The 25,568-nt window shown below is 40.5% G+C and overlaps 3 protein-coding genes across 5 annotated transcripts; 1 reads left to right on the forward strand and 2 right to left on the reverse strand.

The window, feature by feature from the left end:
• Window positions 1-1,457: 1,457 nt before the first annotated feature.
• On the forward strand, window positions 1,458-16,560 carry RB195_000904 (uncharacterized protein; the record flags this gene model as incomplete). Of its 3 annotated transcripts, XM_064197461.1 has the most annotated exons (52): window positions 1,458-1,505; window positions 1,580-1,654; window positions 2,323-2,434; window positions 2,517-2,632; window positions 2,688-2,819; window positions 3,823-4,002; window positions 4,411-4,554; window positions 4,630-4,782; window positions 4,888-5,016; window positions 5,081-5,254; window positions 5,318-5,392; window positions 5,679-5,780; window positions 5,829-5,855; window positions 5,964-6,234; window positions 6,346-6,493; window positions 6,574-6,796; window positions 7,047-7,160; window positions 7,251-7,304; window positions 7,396-7,515; window positions 7,616-7,660; window positions 7,716-7,778; window positions 7,840-7,938; window positions 9,153-9,269; window positions 9,367-9,519; window positions 9,593-9,678; window positions 9,747-9,858; window positions 9,909-10,037; window positions 10,224-10,349; window positions 10,436-10,561; window positions 10,633-10,755; window positions 10,936-11,052; window positions 11,117-11,347; window positions 11,407-11,532; window positions 11,599-11,676; window positions 11,839-11,922; window positions 11,989-12,086; window positions 12,160-12,214; window positions 12,275-12,349; window positions 12,649-12,735; window positions 12,807-12,949; window positions 13,027-13,081; window positions 13,226-13,300; window positions 13,443-13,517; window positions 14,429-14,503; window positions 14,861-14,947; window positions 15,019-15,161; window positions 15,240-15,294; window positions 15,672-15,746; window positions 15,958-16,091; window positions 16,161-16,200; window positions 16,254-16,334; window positions 16,420-16,560. In XM_064197461.1, 52 exons carry the CDS (start codon window positions 1,458-1,460, stop codon window positions 16,558-16,560), a joined length of 5,706 nt encoding a protein of 1,901 aa, XP_064053342.1. The 3 variants fall into 3 exon arrangements, with proteins under 3 accessions (XP_064053342.1, XP_064053343.1, XP_064053341.1); XM_064197462.1 differs by lacking the exon at window positions 15,672-15,746; XM_064197460.1 differs by having other exon boundaries at window positions 5,679-6,234.
• Window positions 16,561-20,614: 4,054 nt separating this feature from the next.
• On the reverse strand, window positions 20,615-22,556 carry RB195_000905 (uncharacterized protein; the record flags this gene model as incomplete). Its single annotated transcript, XM_064197463.1, has 5 exons — window positions 20,615-20,714; window positions 20,816-20,928; window positions 20,988-21,072; window positions 21,144-21,160; window positions 22,452-22,556. 5 exons carry the CDS (start codon window positions 22,554-22,556, stop codon window positions 20,615-20,617), a joined length of 420 nt encoding a protein of 139 aa, XP_064053344.1.
• A 338-nt stretch (window positions 22,557-22,894) lies between these two features.
• Window positions 22,895-25,507, reverse strand: RB195_000906 (uncharacterized protein; the record flags this gene model as incomplete). Its single annotated transcript, XM_013440117.1, has 4 exons — window positions 22,895-23,029; window positions 23,136-23,265; window positions 25,199-25,308; window positions 25,382-25,507. 4 exons carry the CDS (start codon window positions 25,505-25,507, stop codon window positions 22,895-22,897), a joined length of 501 nt encoding a protein of 166 aa, XP_013295571.1.
• Window positions 25,508-25,568: the final 61 nt, after the last annotated feature.

Genomic DNA, 25,568 nt, shown 5'->3' on the forward strand with positions numbered 1-25,568 from the left:
ACTAAGAAGTGACTCATTCAAAAGAGTTTATTTCTTCGCGGTCTGTTTTTGGTCCTTTCAGTATGCTATGCAAAAGGAATAAACGGTAGATAAAAATTCACTAGATATGCCTCAGATCAATTTCACTCTAATCAATAGACCTTTATCACGAGTAAGGTTCACTTCCTTCCAAACGCGGCCTAGTAGCTGGTAAGTTGATTGTTGTTCGGATACGAAAGATGTGCGTAGATGGGTTGTGGATTTCGTTGATGAAGTTGGGATCGTAGCTGATATGCTTGGTATCGTAGAGGGATGCCTCCACGTTCCTGATCCTCAATTTTCAATTTCGCTATCGACGAAATTATGTGAAGAACAGTAGATCAGTGTCCTGTCGATATCATCCTAGCTCCATCAGGACAGACCTTGAGTACGCTAGCGATGATGTTATATTTGCGAAAAGCAGTGCGAGATTTCAACATGTTGTAAGGAAGCTGGCTGCAGCCTGAGGACTATGTCTCGTCGATAAGTGCAAGCAGATGTAGGTCTTTCCGAGACCTCCAGCTGGAAACAGGGTGGACGGACAGTCGAACCAATCGAAGTTGTCGATGAGTCCTGTCAGCTGGGCTGTATGCCTAAGAACAACGGCAGCTACGACAAAGGTATTCAGCAAAGATATGCTAATGCCACTTCTACATTTAACTCGTTAACGAAATGAATGGGGTCAACCCCCCTCACCAACAAAATCAAGCTGCGAACATACCTATCCACAATTGGTCCTGATGTACGGATCGGAGACTGGAGTAGCACCGTCTACGATGATGGAGGTTTGATTGCATGGAAAGGAAGATGCTCAGACTGCCTGCTGTGCTACTTTTGGAACAGGGTATGCCAATACCAAAGTGGAATTCGATGTGATGTATCGGCGGATGACACGTGGAAGGCATCAGCATATTGCACCGCCATAGAAAGTGGCCACAGAAAATCGTCTTCGCTTCTTTGCTCATATATTAAGGAGAACAGCGGATCGTACGGTTCAACGAGTTCTGAGAAATTTGACAGGAGCTTGAAAAGTAAAAAAAGTGGAGTAGTGACGAGTGGAATGATTCTGTGCAACTCTCACAGAAGATCGAGAAGGTTGGGCAAGCTACGCCCAAGGACTACCTCGGCAATGATGCTGACAACCTCGTCAATATCGACAATAACAGCCCGAAGACTAACAAATAAATAAGTCACTTACTCTGAATGTTAGTTTCCTGCAACATTCTTCATTTGCTATACAGCTCTGCATTCTGCAAATTTCATGCTCCAATCACAACCTGAAGGGAACGCGCGAAACAAGGTATTTTAATTTGTTGATAACTGTCCTCCTCAAGATCTATTGTGGTGTGGGACTGTTCATGCTCTTTTCTACGTGAACTGAGTAATCTCGTGAAGCAGTCGTTTCAGATTCTTGATTTCAACGATTCCAGAACTAACCAATGCAACACGACAAAGAGAATCTGCCCAGTACTCCGGTGGTGAAGGAGGTGATGGTCATTTCCTGTTGCTTTACAGCACATAGTTTAACCTTGTTGGGACCTGAGTTTCCTCCTCTTTCTAGGTTATGAAACGGCCATCGCTACAGAGCCCGTGGTCCGCAGCATCTCCTAACGTCAGAGGTGCTCCCAAAAAAATCGTGAGTTTGACAGCAAATGAAGTTCCGTTGCGAAAAAAAAATCATTTGTATTACTTTACTATGATTGCTTCTGCGCTACTTGATTCTGACCTCCCGCTGCACAAGGAAGAAGCTATGTTCCTTGCTATATCTTTTATTCACCTTGCTATTTATTGCCGACTATCGTTTGTTTCCTAATTTTCTGGAATCTGTTTTGTATCAGCGATTCTGAAGTGCTTATTGAAACGTGAAATAATTAGTTCCGAGGATTTGATGCGACAAATCCGCAATTTCGAGGATGTTCCTTTGTTTACTTTAGAGTCCTTGCAATATCTTTTATTATCCTTGCTGTTTATTGCCGATGAACGTCTGTTTCCAAAGTTTCTAGAATGTTTTCTATAGTTTAATGGATTTGTATTTTTTGTGAGTTTTTCAGGTGCTGAGGGAGAGGATGAACCTAATACGTCTTCTAGCATAATCTTCTGTGCGCATTATCTTCCACTTCAAACACATTTACAATTTTGTGAATTTGTGGATAGTTGTAATTTGCTTCGAGAAACATCAAAACAGTTGTTATTAACTATCTAATGAGTGGTTTGACAAAAAAAAGTGATATTGTGGAAATATAGCTCGTACTGCCTTGTTTTCTTTGATGATTTTATTAGAGGAGCTAATGCTTCTTTTTGTAGGGGAGACCGCTGCAAGAACTTGGGGATCAAAATTTGGACGCCACAAATGCTTACGATGAAACATTGGATATGTCAAGCGTTAAGAGAGGGCTTAACGAATCTGTGTTAGATAGTCAGTCGCAGTCGTTTGTTTCTTTTCCATCATTCTTAAATTTCTTTCTGTAGTTTTTCTTTTGTTACATTGGTGCTTTAAGCTCCTTCGAGCCCAACGAGCCCAGCCAGTGGCGTTTGTTACGGCGACAGAATTTCAGGAAGATCTACAGGATCAGCATTGAAATACTCAGAAACAAGAGAAGAGGAGTTCCGTCAGGTTGGTTCCTCTCATTGAGGAGAAGCTAACGGCTGCCAAAAAAAATCATTTTCAGAATCACCTTCAAGATTTCCGGCTTGATGGCGACGCAAATCTAGAGGAATCAGCTTTTGGGGAAACTTTCACTTGCATGGAACGGAAGGAACGATACGAATCTTGTGACTCTTTGAAGGCTGTGTCTTTGACGGTTGGTGTTTATATGTTTAAGTTCGTTCAGAATACATTGATTGATTGCTATTGTGAATGAAGAAGAGAAGATTTCGGAGTACTCTCTGAGGTTAAAGTAGTGCCCTAAAAGTAGTGCCGCATTATCTGCCAAGTGTTCAATTGTTTATTGTTCGTCTGATTCTTATTCCCCTAATTTAATTTCTAGTCGTCATACGTTCCTGTGTTAAAATTCATTTTTGTCTATAGGGTTATTCTTTCTCGTGGCCCAGTTTATTTCTGTACATTTATCCCTTTTATACTGTTTCATCCTCCTCATGTTGAATTTCAGTCAATATGAATGGAATATGTAAAAATGGGTAAAGTGTAATTGGCGATGGGGGATGGGGCACTCAACCGCGTTCTTTTTTCTGGAAGTAGATAACTAAATCAGTCGGGACGTGAAACATGAGCATTAGTCTCAGAAGATCTATGACATGTAAGTTAGAGTCAATAAGAGAAAAAAGTAGAGATTCCAAAATTAAGAGCGCAATTGAGTGCACCTCGTTCCCTAACTACATTCTCCCCAAAGAGAACTTAGTATGTTAGTATTAGTATTCACTTTTGAACGGTTGGAAAAGGGACCTTCTTCACTTTTAAATGGTTGACGAAATTACCCCCTTCACTTTTGGATGGTTGGCGAACGGGCCCCTTCACTTGAGCTGCACCTCATGAGCTAAACCCCCTTCACTTGAGGAGGGTCCGGATTCTCCCTATCGCTCTTATGACCCCACATTTTGCGAGCCTTTTTTAAACATAGTACTTGAAGCAAAGATAGCGGAACCTGCTTCTTCATAATAATCTTCGAGATAAGATTGTAATTGAGTTGCGGAAAATTCACTTTCTTGACCCTCTCATCGATATTTGTAGTGAGTACCTTTGACTGTACTTCATTGAGAATTATTTTCGTCCACTCCTTTTTGTTGGGTGGTATTGGTTCTTCCTGTTCTGTGATGATACTCTCTGGCGAAGTGTTTATCATTTAGGAAAACCATCCTACTTCTGTTTTCTGTGACCCAAGCCTTGAAGAAACTGCTGTAGAGTCTACATTCTGCGAATGCGAAACTACTCACGGAAGAATAACCTACTGTAGTACAGAAGATCCAAACGGAACTTCAAAATCGAACCAGTCACTCAACTCAACACTAACAGGCAATGAAATCAATGTGAATGGTTTATATCCTTGCAGAGTTATTCTATTCTTATGTGATATGTTTTAATGCTTCTCATATAAGGAGTCAAAGGAGAACTTATGAAAAGTGACAAAGAATTTTTTTTCATAGTCTTCACTAGTAATATTCAACTCATTGTTTTGAATCATTTGAGGGACGCATTACTTTCTCTTGTGACCTTTTCGTATCTTTAAATTTGCTAGGGATACTAAGACCACGTCTACAAAAGCATATTTCAGTAACATCTATAAATTGTGCTAGGCAAGGTTGGTGTGGACACTAGTGATATTTATTTTTATCCAGCTAAAAGTGTTTTTTAAACTTTTGCTAGAAATATCTCATCCACATTGTGGCGCAAAACCACAATTCATTTGAGTTGTACCTTTTATGCCCAACTTCCAGGTGCAAAACGGTGTAAATGTCGTTTGCGATGCAAATTTGGAGGAAACGTCGTGGGAACCGACGTTTTGTGAATCGGAGTTTAGCCAGATCGTAATGAAAAACAACATCAACCCCTCCGACAAGATTTCTTTTACGGAGCAGCATGTAAACTCAACTTTAATCGTTGACGAGAAAGTGTGTATAAATCAGCTACAAAAGGTATTCTTCACTTAATTTTAGAACAACACGCACGTTCGCATTATCTGTGACTCAAATCTGGCAGAAACGTCGATCGAACCCAATTTCTACAGATGCGATGTGACTCAGGATACAATGGCAGATAACATAGCGAAAGAGCTAACCAGCACTACTTTTACGATCGCAGTAGACAAAGTGGGTGGTGCACTTTTCACTTTGACAGATTTGCCGAGTTCACCACGTTTTAATATAAGTTCTTAAGTGAGCTGGAAGTATTTGTAAATATTACAAACTTTTTAGGATGATATTCCTATTCGCGTTTCAACTGACGCCAATCTTGAGGAATCTGCTATCGATCCGACCTTCTGTGGTATAACCCAGTCTGTGGTGGTAGCGGGAGATGAAACTCTTACGAATGACTGTAACGAAGTTGGTATTATGGATTAGGCTTCATCAGCAAAATGAGCTTTTGCTAATGATTATAATGCTGAAGGTTGTAACTCCTGCACATCACACTCATGACGCCAATCCGGAAGGGATTTGCTCTAACGCCGCTAAAGCACATGCAAGTGAATTAAAACTGCTAGAAGAAAACTCACATTCAATTCGTGTTTTTGTGGATGCCAAAGCATCACCTGTAAGGTCTAGCTGCGAGGAATTGGGCGAAGTGAGTTGCAGATTTTCTATTCTGGTGAAAATTTGGGATTGCCCTCAAAATACTGAGTTGCAGGATTTCGATTATAAGGCTAACGAGTTAGGAGAGTTGAGAGCGAATCTGAATCGCTCGCAAGAAATTAAGGTTACGGTACGTCTCAACATTTTTGTTTACCAGTGGTCTGATTATCGTTTGAGAATTCTGCTCATATTTTCGTTCTGATTGTCGAGTTTTGGTTAGTTAGTTTTCTAAATAAGATAGTTTTCTGGAAGTTTTCTTTTATCTGCGAAATAGTTTAAAATGAATGAAGTCTTTATTTGGTGGCACCAAGTAGTGATTTTGCTCAGTGTTCATTTTTTTTCATAGGATCATATGAAGATTCCATGTCACTCAAGTCTCATTATTGACTTCGCATTTCTGTTACTGGCATTTTTAGGCATCTGTGAATGTGTCTGTTGTGGAAGAAACTGAAGATTCTCGAAAAGATATCACTTCTATATCCGAAAGATCACGAGAATTCTCGCCAGTTTCGACAGCTGTGAGCGCTTTGAACAGCGGTACAGGAAAAAGTGATCAATCGTTGCAGCTAAGTAACATCACGCAGTTTGGGAACGTTAGTATGGATATTTCCTCGTGTTCTACATCATCACAGGCGAATGACACACTCGCTTTTCTCGAATCTTTGGAGAAGATAACGCCTAGTAACCGACAAAGTTATCAGGAACCTGTTTCTCAATATGCTGCTAACGAAACGGAGGATCATTCTCCCTCGCTGAGCAGTTTTCCTACCTCCACTGCAGCTGATTCATTCACTAATGTCGCGGAAGATACATATTTCGTTTTGCAACGGTTGGAGAGGCAGCCGTCGATGTCTAGAGCGGATACTTTGGATGAGCAAATGAAAGGAGATCCTGTTCCCATGGAAAAAATGCAATCAGACGGTACCGAATCTGAAGAGAAGTGCTTGCCACCAATACGTTGCAGCAATCCACGTGCGTTCTACGCAGTTTTTAAGTCTAATCTAGAAGAGGAAAATACTCCTCTTCTAGATTAGACTTCGTCCTAGTGTTCTTGACTCGGCTGAAGTCATCCTACAATTTCAGGTCTCTTTGCGCAGTTATCTCCAATAGCTGACCTATCCAGAAGCAATGTCGGCTCACGAGCTTCCACCATTCGTTGTTCCATGGATTTGGTGTCTGATTGCTCTCCACCCATTTCCCAAAATAGGAAATATAATATGAATGATTCCGAGTGAGTGGACTCTTTCTTTCAGAACAGCTATCAAGTCGTAGTTTCAACCATAACCTTGATGACCATGATCTCTTGTTTAGAATTTCATTTCTGATGAATGAAAACAAAATTTACGATATGGCTTTACGGAATGCGGTTGAGTCACCTGAGGAAGTTACTAGCCTAAGGGATAGAGTTGCTCAGCTTGAGAAAGATAAGGGAGAATTGAATGAGAAGCTCCGCACTATCACTGGTGAATTAGATGGGTTTAAAGCCGCTGTCAATTCGAAAAGCTCGGAGCTAATGGAAGCGGCAAAAAAACTGGTTAGTTATTGTTGATGCTTCTCTTATACCTTAAACTAACGCAATTAAAACTTGCTCTTCAACTGTTTCATCGTCCTTCAGAACAACCAAGGTGGGAGGGTTTTGAAGTGATTGGGTACAGCTGCATCAAATGCAGTTGCTGCCTCTTTCTCACAGAATAATAATTCAATCCGTAATCTATGGAAATTGGAGACAAAATTTCACCATCTACGATCTTCAAACGGTGAAGCTCATTAGTGGATTGTTTCAGAATGAAGTAACAAAAGCAAAAGAGCATGCCGAAAGAACTGTTGCTGATTATGAGTTTATAGTTGAGGATCTGAAAAGAAGAAACAACGAACAAAAAGAGGACCTCCATTCAAAGGTTATTCTTAAAGTTTCTTCACGTCGTTCAGTTTCGTTTGAAACGAAATCTAACGCATTATGACATCCATATTTGAATCTCTATCCTTAGATAATCAGCCTGGAAGGAGAAATGGAGTCCTATCGTGCCCAGATCCGATCTCAGGTTTTTTTTTTCTAGAAAATTTGCAAACTTGTTTGGAATTCCACCCAGGGTTAAATTTAATAATTCTTAAAAATAATTTGATTAATTTTAGGTGGAGATGACTTTCACGGCTTCTGGACTTAGTACTGAATTGACTTTGGTCAGAGAACAATTGATGATGACGAAAGATGCTCACAATTCTGCCGAAGAACGTTGCAAAGAATTAGCCAAAGTATGTTTGGAAATGAAATTTCTAACAGAGTACATATGTATCAATATAGTGTATTAATGTACGAATCAACTTCCAGCTCTGGATCCTTGATTTTTTTTAGGAACTCGAGCTTTCAGCCAACGAAAATCTGAATTTGTTGAATCAGGTATCTTTTTTCTCCCTGATAAGTAGTTCAGCGCTTCAAAATCCTGTTTTATCAGGTTGCTGAGATCAGTGCAAAGTCTGAAGTTCTTCAGAATGAAGTTAAAGAATTGGAACGTATGGTATGTTTTGTCTCGACCGTACTGTATTTTGGATTCTCCACATTCCAACATTGATTAACAGGTCAAAGAAAGAGAGACGGCGCTGAAGAATGAAGAAGAGAGTAGGAGCAAACAGTACCACGAATTGGAGACACGATGCAAGGAAGCCGAAAGCTCCATGGTAATTTCTAGATTTGCGCACTTCCGATATATTTTACTCTTGTATTCTGTTTCCTCAGTTTCTACATATTGTACTGAAATTGATATGAGATTATATGTTGAGCTAGAAGGGATCAAAAAAAGTTTGGCTTACTACTAATTCGCCCATTTTAGTCAGACTTCTGCAATATGCAGAAGTCTTAGGAGATTCACAGTCGGAGCTTACAGACTTTTAAGGGTCAACACAAAATTTCTTAGCGTCTCTTCTTATTCGGAGTTAGGTTGGGGAGCCGCAAATTTCCTTTTCACCATGTTATTATCTAGTAGTAGAAATATCATACTAAAGCACTTTCTATTTAGTGGCGCGTCCAAAAAACCATGATTTATGGTGCAGTAACATTTGAACTGTCATTGCAGTTTCTAACCACTCTAGACAATGACTTCTATAACATCCCAAATGGGTTTCTTCCAACCCGAACATGGAAGTGAGCAGGTGTTGGAGACGGAGACGCTCAAAAGCATCACTCAACGAATCTGGGGTGGTACGGGTTGCAGCCGGATAATGCCTATACGGGATCGTAGATTGTGGGGAAGAGGATGAACCCTTGCATTTTCCTTGTATCAGTGTAAGCGGACTACCCCGGAACGCTGTTTCTTACGTCCTCTATGCAGTGCGCCCACTTGCGCCCTTCCGCCTGCGATTCGTCGAAGACTCATTCGGACGAATCGCAGGCGGGGCGCAATGATTGCGCATTGCAACAGAAGCCGTCGTAAGAAGCAGCGTTCCGGAGTCGTCGGTCTACACTGATACAGGGAGAGATAAATGGAATCAACCCCTTCCTCACAACCTACGACGCTGTATGGGCATTACCTGTACCATTAAACGTACCACCCCAGATTCGTGGTGTGATGCCTTCAAAGACGTGTTGAGGGAATATGCGGAAAAAAGCCAGAGATGGAGTTGTAGATTGAGGGATCGGGGGTGGTTCCGCTCATCCCTTCCCAATGGTCGTAAAAAACACGTCCTGAGAACGGCTTTATTTCCCATGCGATAGGCTAAAACACTTCGTAAGAAAATAAGTTTTCAGAAGTTGTTGTCGAAATCAAAAACTGCCGTTTTCTTGTCGTCTATTCGTGTTAGAAAACAAATTAAATAGTTAGATTGAAAATACCACCAATTTTGGAATTAGAAGGAATGACAGGCATTAGCAACGTTTTCATGTATCGTCGTTTCAGAATAAATCAATTGGAGAGGTGGAGAGTCTTAAAAAGCAGCTGGAGGCAGCTTTGAATGATCTGACTGTTTTGCGAGAGATTCAGACTGGAAGTGAAATGGAATTGATTGAGTTGAAGGTAAAGAACAAGAGCTCTGGGGATAAAAGAAGAAAATAATGCAGCTGGGCGGATTAGTTTGACTTTATTTATTAATTCTCCTTATTTTTGGTTTTAGGACCAACTCAAGAACGCAACCGAGGAATCTGAAACTTCACGCGCGAAAGAGGCAGATTTACGAGAGAAGTTCGAAGATGTCCAATGTGCCCTCAAAGAAAAGTCGCAGCTCCTTGAACAAGCGCATAAGAACAGTGTTGAGATGAGTAGCAAGGTGGTCTTTAGTTATATCCTACTTTCAAGAATTTTCATGGCTCCCTTATATTTAAATTTGCTTGACTGGTTAGATTGCTGAACTCAAAGAGGAACTCGATGCAGAAAAACTTGCAAGAGACGTTACTGGACGCGAACTCGAGCAACTGCGGGAAGAAAAGTACGAAAATCACTTGGACTTGCTTGGAAATTTTTCTTCCAAAAATATTCAAAGAAATTCTTTCGCAGCAATTTAATCGCAGCGGTTGCGAAAGAGGCGAAATCTGCTCTCTCGGATGCTCAATCACAGGTGGAGGAAGCTAACAAAAGATGTGAAGAGCAAGCGCAGCGTCATGAAGAGGTATTTTCTTTCCTCAGGATATAGTGTGAGATTGTCACGACCGATTTAAGGAGGTTGCATTGCGAGTGAGTGAGTTACAATCGGTGTTAGATGCGCATTCATCTGAAAAGGCTGCATTTGCTAGAGAACTCGGGGAATACCAGAAAAAACTGGACGAAATGACAAAGAAGCTTGAGCAGGTGAAATTCCTCTGTGGTCTTTCTCATCAGGGAAATTGGCTATTGGCTTCATACATTTCACTTTTTTATTATTTTAGTTTTTTTCTTTCGTTCTCTCGGTTTTTCCTCTATAACGATTTCCCACCTAGAAATTGGATACACTTAATATTTGGAAGTGGGTTTATTGCTAGAATGTTTTGAACTCAGATGGCTGAAACGATTACCGCTCTTGAAAAAGAAGCTGCAGAATTGCGCGAACAGAAGAAGAATCTAAGTTCAGAACTGGAGTTAGGAATCCAGGTTTACGAAGAAAAAGTAGCTGAGTTGGATCAGGTCTGGATATTTTTCAATAAGTCTTTATTTGCTCTTTATTCTTGCTTTTGGTTAAATTTTGCGAACAAAAGCGACTTGCCTTTCAGATTGCTAAGTTGATAACTGACAAAGAAGAAGAGATTGCCCAACTTTCTGAAGCGAAAAAGGATCTGCTGGAGGAAATACAGTTAGTAAAACACAGCCTGGAAGAGAAAGTGGACGAGATTGAAAAGGTGTGAATATATGTTTTATATTGATATATTTCCTTATCATATTCGCTGAATATACTATGAATTAACTGCAGCTAAAAGCTGCGTCGGCAGCATTCACAGAATCTGCAGCATTGCTTGAGTCAGAACGAGATTCTCTAAAATCTGACTTGGCTGCCACACAAGAAAAACTCTGCGAGAGTGAAAAGGAGCTGAAGGTTTGTTACTCTTTTTTCTTAGCGCAATTCAAACTAATTTCTTTTTCTTTTCATTATGTTTGCATCAAATTTCGAAACATTTAAAGAATCTGTTATTCTTTTGATTTGGTTTTTTTTCAGTTTTTTCTTTGTTATCTGAACGTAATAGATCCTACCTAACTGTCTTAAATTCTTTTTTAGAGGCTCGAGTCGATGGGTTCTGAAATTGCAGTTATCACTTCCGAACGCGATGGCCTTCAAGACCGTCTCAATGCTGCTGAGGAGCTTATCACGAAGTTCAGGGAAGAAGAAGCGCAGGTAATTTTGAATGTTTGCTCATTTCAAATAGGTTTGTTTCACAAACTTTATGCTAGAATTCTAGATAAGAGCGGCTCTGGAGCAATCACAGGCTCAAATTGCCGCCTTAACTGCTCAGAAAACGCTGCTGGAAGAAGATTTCCAGGCGAAAGAAAGTGAATACAAAGAAAAATTAGCAGCATCTGATATGACGATCACGGAGTTGAACGCAGTCGTGGAAAAATTGGGATTAGAACGTAATCAACTCTCTGAAAGGCTTTCCGCTACACAACAAGAACTCACTGCTAAGGAGACTGTGAGAATGCACCAGTTTCTTAATAGCTTCATTTTCTTGCTTTATTTTTCTCTTTTTAGGCTGCCAAATCATTGGTTACGTTAGAGCGGGTGAATATTTCACTTAAAAGTGAAATGAATGCCCTAGAGACGGAGCTGGAAGCTGCTAAACAGCAACACCAGGCTGAGATAGGTGTTGCTCAAGAGGTCATAACTTCCAATGGCTTTTATAGTTTTTGCTTGTTCGTGAAAAAAAAAAATTCATGATTAAAGACCATTGATGACTTGAGGAAACAATTACGGGAGTCGATGGAAAAAATGGAGAAAGCAGAATCCTCGCAATCGAAAAAGGCAAGGTTTTCTCTGATAATAATTCGCACTAAAAGATAGTGACTTTTCTCCTTCTTAATTTGCAGTATTTCTTAAAATAACGTATGTACATATGGATGTTCTGAAGTATCAAAATCGAAATTCGGTAGGATTTTCATGATTCATTCATTATTTTTTTTTTAGGTTGTAGAGAGTTCTAACGAAGAGGTAGCTGAATTAAAACGTGCTCTTTTGCTGAAAGAAGCATATGCGGAAAACTTAGCAAAGGTGGATGAGTATAGTTATGACATGGTGCACAAAATTCTGAACTGTGCTTATTTTTTCGGTCTTCAGAAATGTGACAAGTTAGCCGAGACAGAGACGGAGTTAACACAGCAAATCAGCGATCTATGCGAAGAAAGAAATCAACTAAAAGCACAAATGAATGAAGGGTATGAAGACGCTTTCAACTGAAATTGACAGGCACTGGAGATTTGAAATTTATACAAGTTTTTGATCTTTAAGCGTGAGAATGCTGGCACCAGATCATACAATTGATCACAATGAAAGTCCTTCAAAGGTAGTTGTCGTAGTTGTCTTTTCTTTGGTTTTGATGGATGTAAAAAAGATTGAGTTTCAGGATGCGCAGCAGAAAATAGAAGCGCTTGAGAGAGAGGTCGATATTCTGAAAATGGAAAAACAACAGTTAGAAAAGGTAGTTCAACAGGTTTATGAGGATGTTCTTGCGACTTGAGGATGGTTTTTAAGTTGTTTTTCCTCGCTATCTTTACTCTCACTACTTATCTTCTCTTTCTTTATTTTGAAAATGTTTGTTTAGTTACATCCTTTTGAATATTTTGTTTCCAGAGTCTTCCCAACAGTGTGTTGTGCCTTATTTTGACTTTTTTCTTTAAGAATCAAATTTGATCACACAAGGCATATGATCTCATACTGTCTCGAGACCCTTCAAAAGGTTTATTTTAACAGTCGTGCTGCTAGAATATTCTTTCTTAGATTGCCAACTACTCCTCTTGCAACGAAGTTGGAGAACTAAAACGGTACTTGGCTATCAAAGATGATTACATAGAATACCTTGGAAAGGTGCGATTTTGCCTATTGTTATACCGATAATTAAACTCCTAGAAACAATACTGATGTGATTGATATTATAGCAGTGCGACGAGTTTGATGACATAGAAGCGAAGTATAGAGAAGAAATTGCTGACTTATGCAAGGAGAGAGATCGTTTGAAGGCTCAAATTGACCCATCAAGTGTACCTGTGGTTCCCGTTCTCACTGAAGCTCTAACGAATGGGTGAGATTCGGAAGTTTTGATTAAGAAGAAAGATGAGTAAAAAGAGAAGAAAAAGGAGTGCAAAGCTGTGTTTTCAGAATCAAAATGCTCACCCCAGACCACCCCAAGACACGCAAGGAGGTCTTATCAGAGGTGATTTTCGATTGGCATTTTTGGTATTGTGTAGAGTTGTGACATGTTCATGGAAAGATGTGTTGACAAGGATCAACAGAATTTTCCTTCGAGACTGATCGTTTAAACATTCTTAATAAATGCACAGCATTCAGTGCTTTTTAGGAATCAGAACAGAAAATTCATGAACTACAAGCATTGGTTAAAAAATTGGAAGAAGAAAAGAAGCAGCTCATAAAAGTGGGTTTTTCTGGTTCATCATGTCCTTATCTTTCCTCGTTTTCCTTCTCCGTGTTGAAAGAGAAAAAAAGTATTGTTTTTCGATTAATACTTTGATTTCAATCATTGCATTGTGGATACCACATCACCTCCATTATTTTAGCAAAAATCACAAGATGATAAGGTAATTCAACAGAGTGCCGAACAACGGGAACTATGCGAGCAGCAGAAGATGAAGGTAGTTGAACTGAAGCGGGTAACCGTTCAAGACATTAAAAAGACAGCACCCCCGATGAAGGTGCCCTGTAGGTCTTCTCACCAAGCACGACAATCCACACCAGAGCTCATTTTTGTCTTTGGTAAATTGTTTTCTGTTCTTTCTCGTATAATAGTGCAGTGAATAGGATTTCAGTAGTATCAAACTTCTTTTCCCTTGGTTTCACCCTTTTCTCGTGTGACTGCACGACTCGCATTATTCGTAATCTTGAAGACCATTTCTCTGTAGCATAGGTGCGATAGGGAGAAGCCGGACCCTCCTCAGGTGAAGGGGGTGTAGCTGATGGGGTGCAGCTCAAGTGAAGGGGGTCCTTTCGCCAACCATCCAAAAGTGAATGGGATAATTTAGCCAACCGTTTAAAAGTGAAGGTCCCTTCCCCAACCGTTCAAAAGTGAAGGGAGTCAGAGCACCAGCTCCGACTATCGCATCTATGCTCTGTACTTCCGTACGGTAGTTCCTTATGGTGTTAATTTGTCTCCTCCAAGATTTCAGCCTACACGAATTGAACTTCTGCCCACTTTTCTGGTGTGCCTGCGCCTTCGATTCGCTCATTAGATTTTTGATTTTGCTACATCTATGGTTTCAACAAAAAAAAAGAACCACCAACTACGCACTTTTCCATGAGGAAATGGGACAGAAATTCTTGCTCTATCCCATCTGTGCAGTATTACTATTAGACCAAGAAAAAACTATAAACAACAGAAAAAGAGCTCAGAAGAGCTAGTCGCGCTCGGTGGAGATGAGCTGGTGTCCTTCACTTGCGTAGTCTGTATTCAAGTGAAGAAACTGGTGAACAGAAAAAAAAAACGTAATCTCACGACCCTCTTGGACATTTTATTGTTGCTTTGATTGAGAGAAACATTGATTTTCAGGATGCTGAACAGAAAATAGAAGCGCTTGAGAGAGAGGTTGATATTCTGAAAGTGGAAAAACAACAACTAGAAAAGGTAGGTTGGTCTTCAGCGGTTTCGTAAGGATGTTCTTGTGAGTGTTGATCGTTTTTAACTCACTTTTTTCCCCTGTTCTTCTCACCTCTCCCATTTACTCTCTTACTAGTTACCCTTTCCTCTTTTTTTTGAGAAAGCTTGTTAAGTTTGTTTTATTATTCTTCTATTAAACTTATATGAGCAATTCCAGCTTTATTTATTTCCAGAGTTTTTTTCAACACTGTGTTGTTCCTTATTTTGACATTTTTTTCTTTGGGAATCAGATTTGATCACATAATCACATATGATCTTTTACTGTCTCGAGACCTTTCAAAAGGGTTATTTTAACAGTTGTGTTACTGGAATATTCTTTCCTAGATTGCCAACTACTCCTCTTGCAACGAAGTTGGAGAACTAAAACGCTACTTGGCTATCAAAGATGACTACATAGAATACCTAGGAAAGGTGTAACTTTGTCTATTGTTATATCAATAATTAAACTCTTAGAAACACTAATGATGTAATCGATATTATAGCAGTGTGACGAATTTGATGACATAGAAGCGAAGTATAAAGAAGAAATTGCTGACTTATGCAAGGAGAGAGATCGTTTGAAGGCTCAAATTGACCCATCTAGTGTACCTGTGGTTCCTGTTCTCACTGAAGGTCTAACGAATGGGTGAGATTTAAAAAAAATTTGATTAGGAAGAAAGATGAGTAAGAAGAAAAGAAGAGGGGTGGAAAGCTGTGTTTTCAGAATCAAAATGCTCACCCCAGATCACCCCAGGACACACAAGCAAGACTCTTCAGAGGTGATTTTTGATTAGCATTTTTGGTGTTGTGTAGAGTTATTGCAACCTCATGAAAGGATCTGTTGATAGCAAAATTTTCATTCGGGACACTGATTATTTCTTAAACATTCAATTCATAGCATAACATTCATGTAATCGACTCAAAACGTCATGAAGCTCGATATAGTTGCGTTCGAAGCGGTGCGGTAGAAGTAGTGGAAAAGATCTAAGTGGAACCATCGCGAACTGAAGAATGCTGCTAGGAACGGTTCCACCCCGATCCCTACCGCTGCAGTTCACCGCACCGCTCCAACGTAGCCGCTCACGCAACTGCATCCAGTTTCAGGTTGTTTTGACTGGACTATAGCGAAGAAATACACGGCACGTAATGTTTTTAGGAAGCTGAACGAAAAGTCCTCGAACTTGAAGCATTAGTTGAAAAATTGGAGGAAGAAAAGAAACAGTTTTCAAGAGTGGGAGTTTTTAAATAGAGTTTTTCGTCTTCTATTATATTTTCTCTTCCTTTTATCTTTTTTTTTAATTTCTTTTTCATGCTTTAAGAGAGAAGAGCAAAACTTTTGGTTTTTCTTCAGTATTCTTGCTTTTGGTACTGCAAATGAATACCATATCTCTTTAAAATTAGATGAATGGGAGCCAGTTATAGTATCTCAATTATGCTTGCAGATATCTAATCAAGTGAACGAAACCGCTGAACTAAAAAGCAGGGTCGCCGAGCTGATGAAGGAGAACGCTGCTCTCAGAAGCCAGTGCACATCAGAGGCATCTAAACCTTGCCTACTTGACGCTCATGGAAAGAGGTAGGGGTGCCACCATTTTGAGTGGTTTTCTGAGCAGAAGATTTCTTCGCTTAATCGTACATTTTGAAGGCTGTGTGAGGAGGAAGAAATGAATGAAAGATCTGACAAAGTAAGTGGAAATGAATCTAGCGAACAATTGAGTCGACTAATGTCGTGTTTCAGGATGACGCATTTACATCTGCGCCATCTTCACCAACACTGCAGTCGAGGTCGTATGATTCATTCGCCGGTCCGGCACATGAGGTTAGGAATGCTCTTCTTTTTTTGTTTCCACAACCTTTTCTGTCCTTTTTCTCCTTTCAAATCGCTTTTTAATCTTTACATCTAGGAATCCACCATAGAAACTGCTGCAGTCACCCCTAACCGTACCCTTCACACTACACTATACAAGAGAATAGACAAGACAACAAATCTTTTGGAAACATCAGATGCTACTAAGCGGGAAAATAGTCGATGTGCTCAACAATAGGCGCAGGATTGCAGGAGAAAAGTTCGTTTCCGGTATCTAAGATCTTTCGCTTACTACCTGATGTTTACAACCCCTTACGTGTTCCTTGTTTCATGTCATGTAACCATAACAATTTCTTGTATATTGATGCATGCCTTTTATCTGATTTTTGATCTTACTTTAAGATTCGCGCTGTAAGTACGTTTATGCGTATATACGTAGTTTTCACGTTACGTTTTATACGTTTATACGTAGTTTTTCTTATGCATATTGTTTCATTACTCGTGGTGCAGAGAAGTAAATTATCTTCAGTGTGAATATGTACTCCATAACAACACAGCGAATCTACAAAACACCTGACTCAGGTGCTATCGCATACGACAAGGTCAAAATGAGTTGAAGCTCGATGCAGGTGCGTATGCGCTACAGCCACGAACGAGCGCAGTGGAGGGAACGATTTTGATTGGGTTGAGGCAGTTGCTAACTTCACTCAAAGCTTAGCAATGAGCGTTGCTAAAGAAGATCCACACTCGATCCAGTATATTCTGTGTGCTACATATAAGCCATGGATGAGGGAAGTATGCGACTCGTTGTTGAAGGCATCACCCCACAAATCTGAGGTGGTACGGATTTCAGATAGAGTATTCGTATACAGGATCGTAGGTTATGGAGAGAAGGGTGGTTCCGTCCATTTCTTCCTAATCGCCGTAAAAAAATGGCTCGGAAGATGCGGCTTCGAGCGTTCCGGCGCTACTTTCTACAACGAGTTCGATTGGAGTGCGCCAGCTTTGTGCACGCGCCGCATCTTCCGGGCCGTTTTTTTCTTCCAGCAATTAGGAAGAAATGGACGGAATCACACCCTTTCCATAATCTATTATGCCATATACGAATACTCCACCTGAAATCCGTACCACCTTAGATTCGTGGGGTGATGCCTTTAAGCTGTAGACTGTAGACTGTGTATAACAAATGAATCACCAAAACTACGATCCCGCTAGAATGTGTCTGTATCACAAGATGCAATGCATTTCAGCGCAAGACATAGCCATTGCAGGCTTTCTATCGCAACCACTCCACTAAATGCAGTTAATGACATCATGACAAAACAAAGACAAAAAACAAAAAAAAAAGAAGACAAAAAAAAACACGGTTTCTGTCTTGCTGGCAACAGTGTCGTGCAAAAGTCAATTGCCCCCATTCCATTAATCATATGTACTGGGCATCAGCACATATATACAACATTTAAAGTTTTGTTTACGTCACTTGTAACAATATCTGTACATAGGATCTGTGTAGTCATTACAACTTTTCATTCGTACAGAGGAAAATGAAGGAAGTACGCCATGTTTCACAGTTTAATTATTTTTTTTTTTATATATATATATATATATATATATATATATATATATATATATATATATATATATACTCTTCAGTTAAAGAACAGAAGTTAAAGAAGAAACAGTTAAAGAAGTGAATGAAAAGAGAGAATTGATCGTGTTTTAACCACTCAACTCTGCCCTGGTTGAACTGTGCTCGACCTGAAGTCAGAGCGCAAAAAACTTCCTTGGAACGCAAGGACTGTAAAAATCCTTTACTTCAGATATCTTTCACATTTAAGAAAGGGATCCTTCATCAATCGACAGGTCATCAGTGGAAGTGAAGAGCTGAGTCAGTCGGGTCCTAAAACCTAGGCATTAGTTTTAGGAGATCCACGACATTGAAGTCAACGGCACTAAGAACGAATTGGAAGATAGAGTAGGAACTACTAATTGTTTGACTTCACCAAACTCTCCAAACAAGGTTACTGGAAGTTAATAACTGAAATATATCATGTATTATTTTCAATGGAACTAAAAGTTGTCTGAGACGTTGCTTCTCCGCAATCCGCATTTAATAAATAAGATGTTTTTTTTTCGCTCTAAATGCAGGACGAGCACAGTTAAAGGCATCACTCCAGGAATCTGGGAATAGTACTGGTTTCAGGTGTGTCATGCTTATACGGAGTCGTAGATTATGGAGAGAGGGGTGATTCAGTCCATTTCTTTCTAATTGCCGTAAAAAACAGCCCGGAAGATGCCACAGAGCTGGCGCACTCCAATCGAACTCCTTGTAGAAAATAGCGCGCCGGAACACTCCAAGTCGCATCTTCAGGGCCGTTTTTTACGGCAATCAGGAAGAAATAGACGGGATCATCCTTCTCTCCATAATCTACGATCCCGTTTACGAATACTCCACCTGAAATCCGTACCACCTCAGATTCGTGGGGTGATGCCTTTTAAAAAACGGCCCGGAAGATACGGTTTCGAGCGTTCCGGCGCGCTATTTTCTACTACGAGTTAGATTGGAGCGCCCTAGCCTTGTGCATGCGCCGCATCTTCCGGGTCGTTTTTTTACAGCAATTAGGAAGAAATGGACGGAATCACCCTCTTCTCCATAGTCTACGACTAAGTATAAACAGAACCCACCTAAAACCCGCACCACCTCGATTCGTGGGGTGATGCCTTTAAATTAAAGCAGTATTTAATGCCCATCCCCCTTCATCTGCATTCTACCTCTGTAGTACATATGGGCAAGTATGGCATCACCCCACGAATCTGAGGTGGTGCAGATTTCAGGTGGAGAATTCGTATACAGGATGGGAGACTACGGAGAGGGGTGATTCCGTCCATTTCCTCCTAATTGCCGTAAAAAACGGCCCGGAAGATACGGCTTCATTCGTTTTGGCGCACCATTTTGTACAAGAGGTTCGATTGGAGCGCACCAGTCTTGTGCGGCGCCGCATCTTCCGGGCCGTTTTTTACGGCAATTAGCAAGAAATGGACGGAATCACCTCCCTCTCCGTAGTCTCCCATCCCGTATACGAATACTCCACCTGAAATCTGCACCACCTCAGATTCCTGGGGTGATGCCTTTGAAGAAATGAAGGGATAAGAATGGAAGATTGCATGACCAACAAGAAATACTAGAAATCAAGAGTAGATGGTGATCACTTGGGCACAAGTATCACACCTATTAAAAGCAAAGCATTTAAGCCTTTCGTGAGTGCTCCGATGATTTCCATGTCTAGAACTTTATGCTCAGCTCGACCGGAAACGGGAAGGTAATGTGAGTTAACTCTTACAGTATGTGTCAGAGTCTCGAATCGGTAATTCTGGTGGATTGACGATCAACCATCACCACTCTGTCAATTTGTCGTTCATTAATTCGTTTAGTTTTACTGCTGTATGCATTTCTGCATGAAAACGCTCAAAAAAAAAAAAAACAAAGCAGCTGCATATTCTTTTCCTTGAGTATACTCATTGCACAGTCCATCGGTCTTCACGTTTCCTTAACTTGATTGAAGGATGAACATTACTAACAGCAACTCATTTGAAGAAATATCAGTTATCAAGTTAAAGGAAAGTAATTCATAGTTTAGTGGGATTTACAAATATACATATAAGTTTTGATGTGGAAATTTCTCCCATTCACTGTGAATTGTCAAAGGAGGGAACGACTTTGCGTTATAACTAGGAAATACAAAAGTATTGTAGATATGTTCTTTTTTTGTTAGGGAAGTGAAAAAGGTTTGGGTGTTAGTGCGTGATCAGTGGTTCCAAGCCGCTCTAGTGCCAACCAAACCCCTCTACCCTCCGGTGTCGATAACGATACAACGATGTCAATATTGGTACCAGGTGTGTCTGGGAGAAAAGAAAAACTGACTTGTCACATCGGGTCGTGCCCAACCCCTCATTGTCCCAAAATTATTCTTTAGGCTGCATCCATAAACCTCAAATAATTTTGAATTGAAGTCGAACGAGTGGGTGCATCCCCATTGGGATTGATCATAACCGTGTACTTCATCCTTCCTTCCATTTCTCTGCGGTTCATAACGTTTCAGTGCGTGCTACATACCCGTTCACAGAACAACGAAGAGTCGTACAATTATTTCCGAAGAAATAACAAGAGGCAAAGGAAGATTGCGTTTCCAGCTACCCAATGTCTAAGTCACCATTACGTTCATCCCGTGCAGATACTATTCATATGTGGAGAATCTTGAACTGAGATTGGTACTTACCTGTCACTTTGGTATTCAGCGCTCACGATTTACCTCACAATCTGTGTCAAATGGTTGACAATCTGTGAAGGTTCGGCAGGAAGAGAACGCTTGTGCGGATCGCACCTTCTTCTCCCTAGACATCAACGTGTTTCCGCAAACTCATAGTCGCTTCCACAAGTAGAAAGTACCACAGCAAACTTCACAGTGGAATTCCGTGCAAGTATTGTTTCTTACCTCCATTCCATCTGTGAGACAACTTCTTCAGCAGCTTGAGTTTGAAAAGAGTGAAAGACTGTTCTAGCGTACGCTCGCATACGACTAGAAAATCTAGTCCTATTCGAAGATTTCTGCAAGTAAACAAAATTTTATTTTGCCTCTGATACAGTTGCAAACGTTCGAGACTCACGTGCGTTTCGTATCTCTCCACCGTTATTCCTCTGCGACATACTCCTATGCTTTTTAGTGTTAATCGAATTTTTGCTCTATCATTCCTAAACCTCTTTCTAATCGCATTTTTCAAAACGATATTCGGGTATTCATCCACTAGTCTCGAAATAATTACCTCTGGACATACGAAGTCTGATTACTTTATTCATGGAACAGCTAGACCATTAAAATATTCCTTCCGAGAAACGACAAAGCTTTCTAAACTAGCATATATATGGACCTGAAAGCATCTTTCGGATTCAATTCCCATCACCATTTGGTAGGTCATGTTTTAGAAAGAATCTCTGCAAAACCGCACTGTGCTTCATGTACTTTTAACCATACTGTATACCGAACAGTAAACGCAACATGAATGGATTCTTGCTCCTTATTAATTCATCTATGTATTGAAGAACTTTCATTCCTTCGTGAAATGTTCAATATAAATAAATCTGGAGTCGCAGGGCTACCAAATCTTCACCAAGTGTTCATTTGCAAAAGATTAGCCACAGGTACCACAACTGTTATTCTGTTATGGTGTTATGTATTGTCTTACGAAGGAAATAATGAGAAGCTACACTAGAACTTACACTAGAACTAGGAGGTATATGCTTTCCACCTGATGTGTCACTGCTGTTTTTTTTTATCCAAATCAGTTGCACCGAATACCTTATTACCGACCCTGGTGATAGATAAGGTGCGTGGTATAAAGTGCTGTTCGCTGTTATGGTTATTTTCGTGGCATAACTACTTGTACCTTCCACAAGTGCAGCAGACAACGCTCTGCCCACTCATCACTTCCCTCACATTAAAGGCATCACCCCACGAATCTGAGGTGGTGCAGATTTCAGGTGAAGTATTCGTATACGAGATGGGAGACTACGGAGAGGGGGGTGATTCCGTCCATTTCTTCCTTATTGCCGTAAAAAACGGCCCGGAAGATACGGCCCCGCACAAGGCTTGCGCGCTCCAGTCGAACTCCTTGTAGAAAATAGTGCGCCAAAACGCCTGAAGCCGTATCTTCGGGCCGTTTTTTACGGCAATTAGGAAGAAATGGTCTTAATATCCCTCCTCTCCGTTGTCTTCCGTCCCGTATACGAATACTCCACCTGAAATCTGCACCACCTCAGATTCGTGGGGTGATGCCTTTAATTGCACCGTTCTCTGCCTACTGTACAATAAATATTTCCACTGAACCGCCGCCTCGGTCTGTTCAAATAAGGTAATACAAACCCTAAGTCTTTAGTCACCCACTCCATAGCCTGCTTTTGAAAAAAAAAAAACTGTTGTTGTTATTGACTACTGTGTAGAAGTGCATTGAACTTTCGAATGAGAAACTGTTAGTGACCGTATACCATAAATTGATATAGTAGAAGGTGACAATAGGATACGCAACTAGTTCTTCAAAGAGAGCACTTTCCAATGAAATCCTTCAGTAACCCACTAAAGGGTTCCGCACGACTGCAGGGTCGGTCGATGCTTCGAAACTGCGCAAGTGCCGACCGAAATTTTCATCTTTTCGGAATCGGCAAATTAGCACCAGACTCATCTGGGAGGACAAAAACAATTACTTGACAGATCGGCTGGCTCCCGCGGGTCACTTAAACGCGCTAGTAAACTTCAAACGATATTGAATTGAAGTGAAACCGTTTACCCGCCCCAAGCGAATTGATCAACGCCAGATACTTTATGCGCATCTTTAAGCAGGCAAAAAGAAGACCTTGAAGTTGGTTTGAGGTTTTACCTGTTACTAGTTAAAGTATTAACGACAAAATGACTTCTAATCCGAACTCTAGTAATAATTTATTGATGTAACAGCACTTCACGTTAAAAAAAAAACACTGCAGCTGATATACTATATCAATCAAGACGTTTTGACACCACTAGTTAGTGAGGCTGAGGAACATGCCCGTCCACGTAGAAGTTACGCGTAATAGGTGGAAGAGTTACGGTAATCCCATCGAGATCCTTTCGCAATATAATCTGACATCCTAGGCGAGAATTTGGACGTAATGCTGGAGCCTAAAGAGCAAAAATCCTTAGGTTTTAACAAGTAACAAAAAACTATTTTCGTTTCAATCTCCTCTTCAATAAATAAAAACAATAAGCAGAGCTCGCAAGTGATGACCTGATCGAGCATATCGTCCTCCTCCTCCTTCGGTTCGTCTAACTTATCGAAATATGCTTCGTCGACATAAACGTGGCACGTAGAACACGCACATGATGCTTCACAAGCACCTTCTAGTTCGACATTATACCTAGAATTATAAACATGATAGATCATCGAAACAGTTGCATTGTAAAGCAGCTTTTTAACTTCAAGCCACACCTTTATCTACATAAATCCACTATAAATTCGAGAAATACGAGACCTTGTATATGCAAAGATAAACAGATACACGCGGAGATTTTACGCAAGTTATGGAGAACCGGTCTGAACGGTCGGCAAAAGCCGGACTTCATACTTTTTGTGATGTTCGCTTGGCGCGAATTCACAAAATCAATGAAAAGTAATAGTAGTGGCATTTTGTGTAAAACTAGAACTGTTTTTTTTTCCAACAGCTTTCATCGCTTTTCACGTACACTCCTACGATTCCAGTGCAACGTAGACACAATTTGAAAGCATTAATCGAAGTATGGGTTTTCCTCCTGTTTTCCTTAAGTTATCACAGAATGATGTTTAGCATTAAATGACGTGAACGAAAACATCGTACTGATAAGGATAAGGTTCCACGTCAAATCACATCATAAAATGTTGGGTACTATTGAAGCAGCCGCTTGCATGCGTATTTCCACTTCCTGAAGAGCGAAATTTCGAGGCGAAATTTTCTTTCTAAGAATCCTTCCTAATGAAGTGGAGATCTTTAGAATAAGTAGGAAACCTTTAGCCCTAAACCAAGTTCGAATCCTGCGAACTAGTTCGAATTTCTACTTTCAAAGATAGGTGAGACATCAGATATTTGACTATATTTGACTATAGAAGGGATAGAGCCACTTCAAGGATCGCTTCGGAGTCAGAAGTGCTCGATTCGATCCAACATTCACGACCTGCAGCCTGCTGCATAAGTGTCTGCGGTCGGGGCAATGTGTTAGAGCCAAATGCTGCAAACAAGATGGGACCCCAATTCATCTCTGAAGTTCGATTGTAGCAAGCCTCCACTCGATTGCAACCGCAGGACTACCGCGTCTTGAGCGCAACCGCTTAGGGAGTTACAGCGGGCTTGAATGCAGCGTATCACGAAACTGACGCGGTGTGGAAACCTCACTGAAAATGTAGAGTTCGCGCCGAACTCGCGTGCTAACGGTCGTGATCAATGAGGTCTCCTCAGCAGTCCATTCAAGTAAAACCAATGAATAGGCTGCTGAAAGAACCGGAGCGTGTACAGCGAGGTGCATTCAAACGCAGCTCGTAGGAACAAACGCCGCTCCCACGCCACTTTTTTAAGGACGATTAGAGAAAACTGAGCAGGGAGACTCTCATAGTCGTAATCTACACTCCGAACTCTCTATTTTCCATTAGGTTTCCACACTACGTCAATTTTATGACACGTCTTAAAACCAATGTTTTCACCTAATGTTAATCAATAGGTTAATCAATAGATGGCAATAAAACTTCTTCGAAAAATCTAATGACACAAAAAAAAATATTTTACCAGATTTGCTATATTGCAGTATGGTTATTGTTTCTACAATGAGCAAGTATTTAGGCAAATTATCCCCAAAAGTGACTCCCTGCGTCTGCCCCAACACTACACCCGAGAACTACAGAGATAAATTCCCTTCGTAACACAAAGACGAGGTTACACGTAAAGTCGAATCCGTCCTCTACAGGGGCGCAAATATCGGCGAGAAGGTCATTGGCACTTGCCGAAGAAAGCGATGTAAGGCTTTATAGTCAAGGCCATTTCGTGTGTTTCAAAGATTTCGCGCCGCGCATCTATGACTATTCACCCGTTTTAGAATGTGAATGGTGTAGTTTGTCATGGAAAGTGCTCAATTCTCCTTCTAAGCGTGTTTTATTCGTTCTAATAACGGCTCGAACTAACAAATTGTCTACTAATTTATCCTGGTAACGTCATCAAGTATATCATTTTTATCATTTACTCATGACATAACCAAAGAAACCAAGAAACCAACTCCAACTTTCTTATCAACTGCAAGAACTAGGCTTAATGAGAATTGAAAACCAACCTGTGAGCAAGATACATCACGTTGTCACCCACTTTTGCTCTAGTCTTCTTTTTCGTCCCATCACGGAGGACATACGTTATGTTCACAACCTCGTCTTCAGATTTAGGATCCTACAAGATAAACGATGAATAAAAGACGCAGAGATAAAGAGTGTGAATTAAAAGAAAGGAAAGAAACAAATACCTTATACTCGAAGTCTCCATGATGCCTTAATGTCGTTATTGGTAGTGCTTGCTTTTTCGGATTAGTAGCTAGTAAGCTGGAACATCCAAATGTGGAAAATCTAAACAGTTGCGGAATCCGAGACATATATCCACTCTATTCATCTTACGACGTTACGAGAAAGAGCGCGCTATTTAGTGGCGCAGCC

This window comes from Necator americanus, chromosome IV (assembly GCF_031761385.1).
Source record: "Necator americanus strain Aroian chromosome IV, whole genome shotgun sequence".
NCBI classification, from domain to species: Eukaryota; Metazoa; Nematoda; class Chromadorea; order Rhabditida; family Ancylostomatidae; genus Necator; species Necator americanus.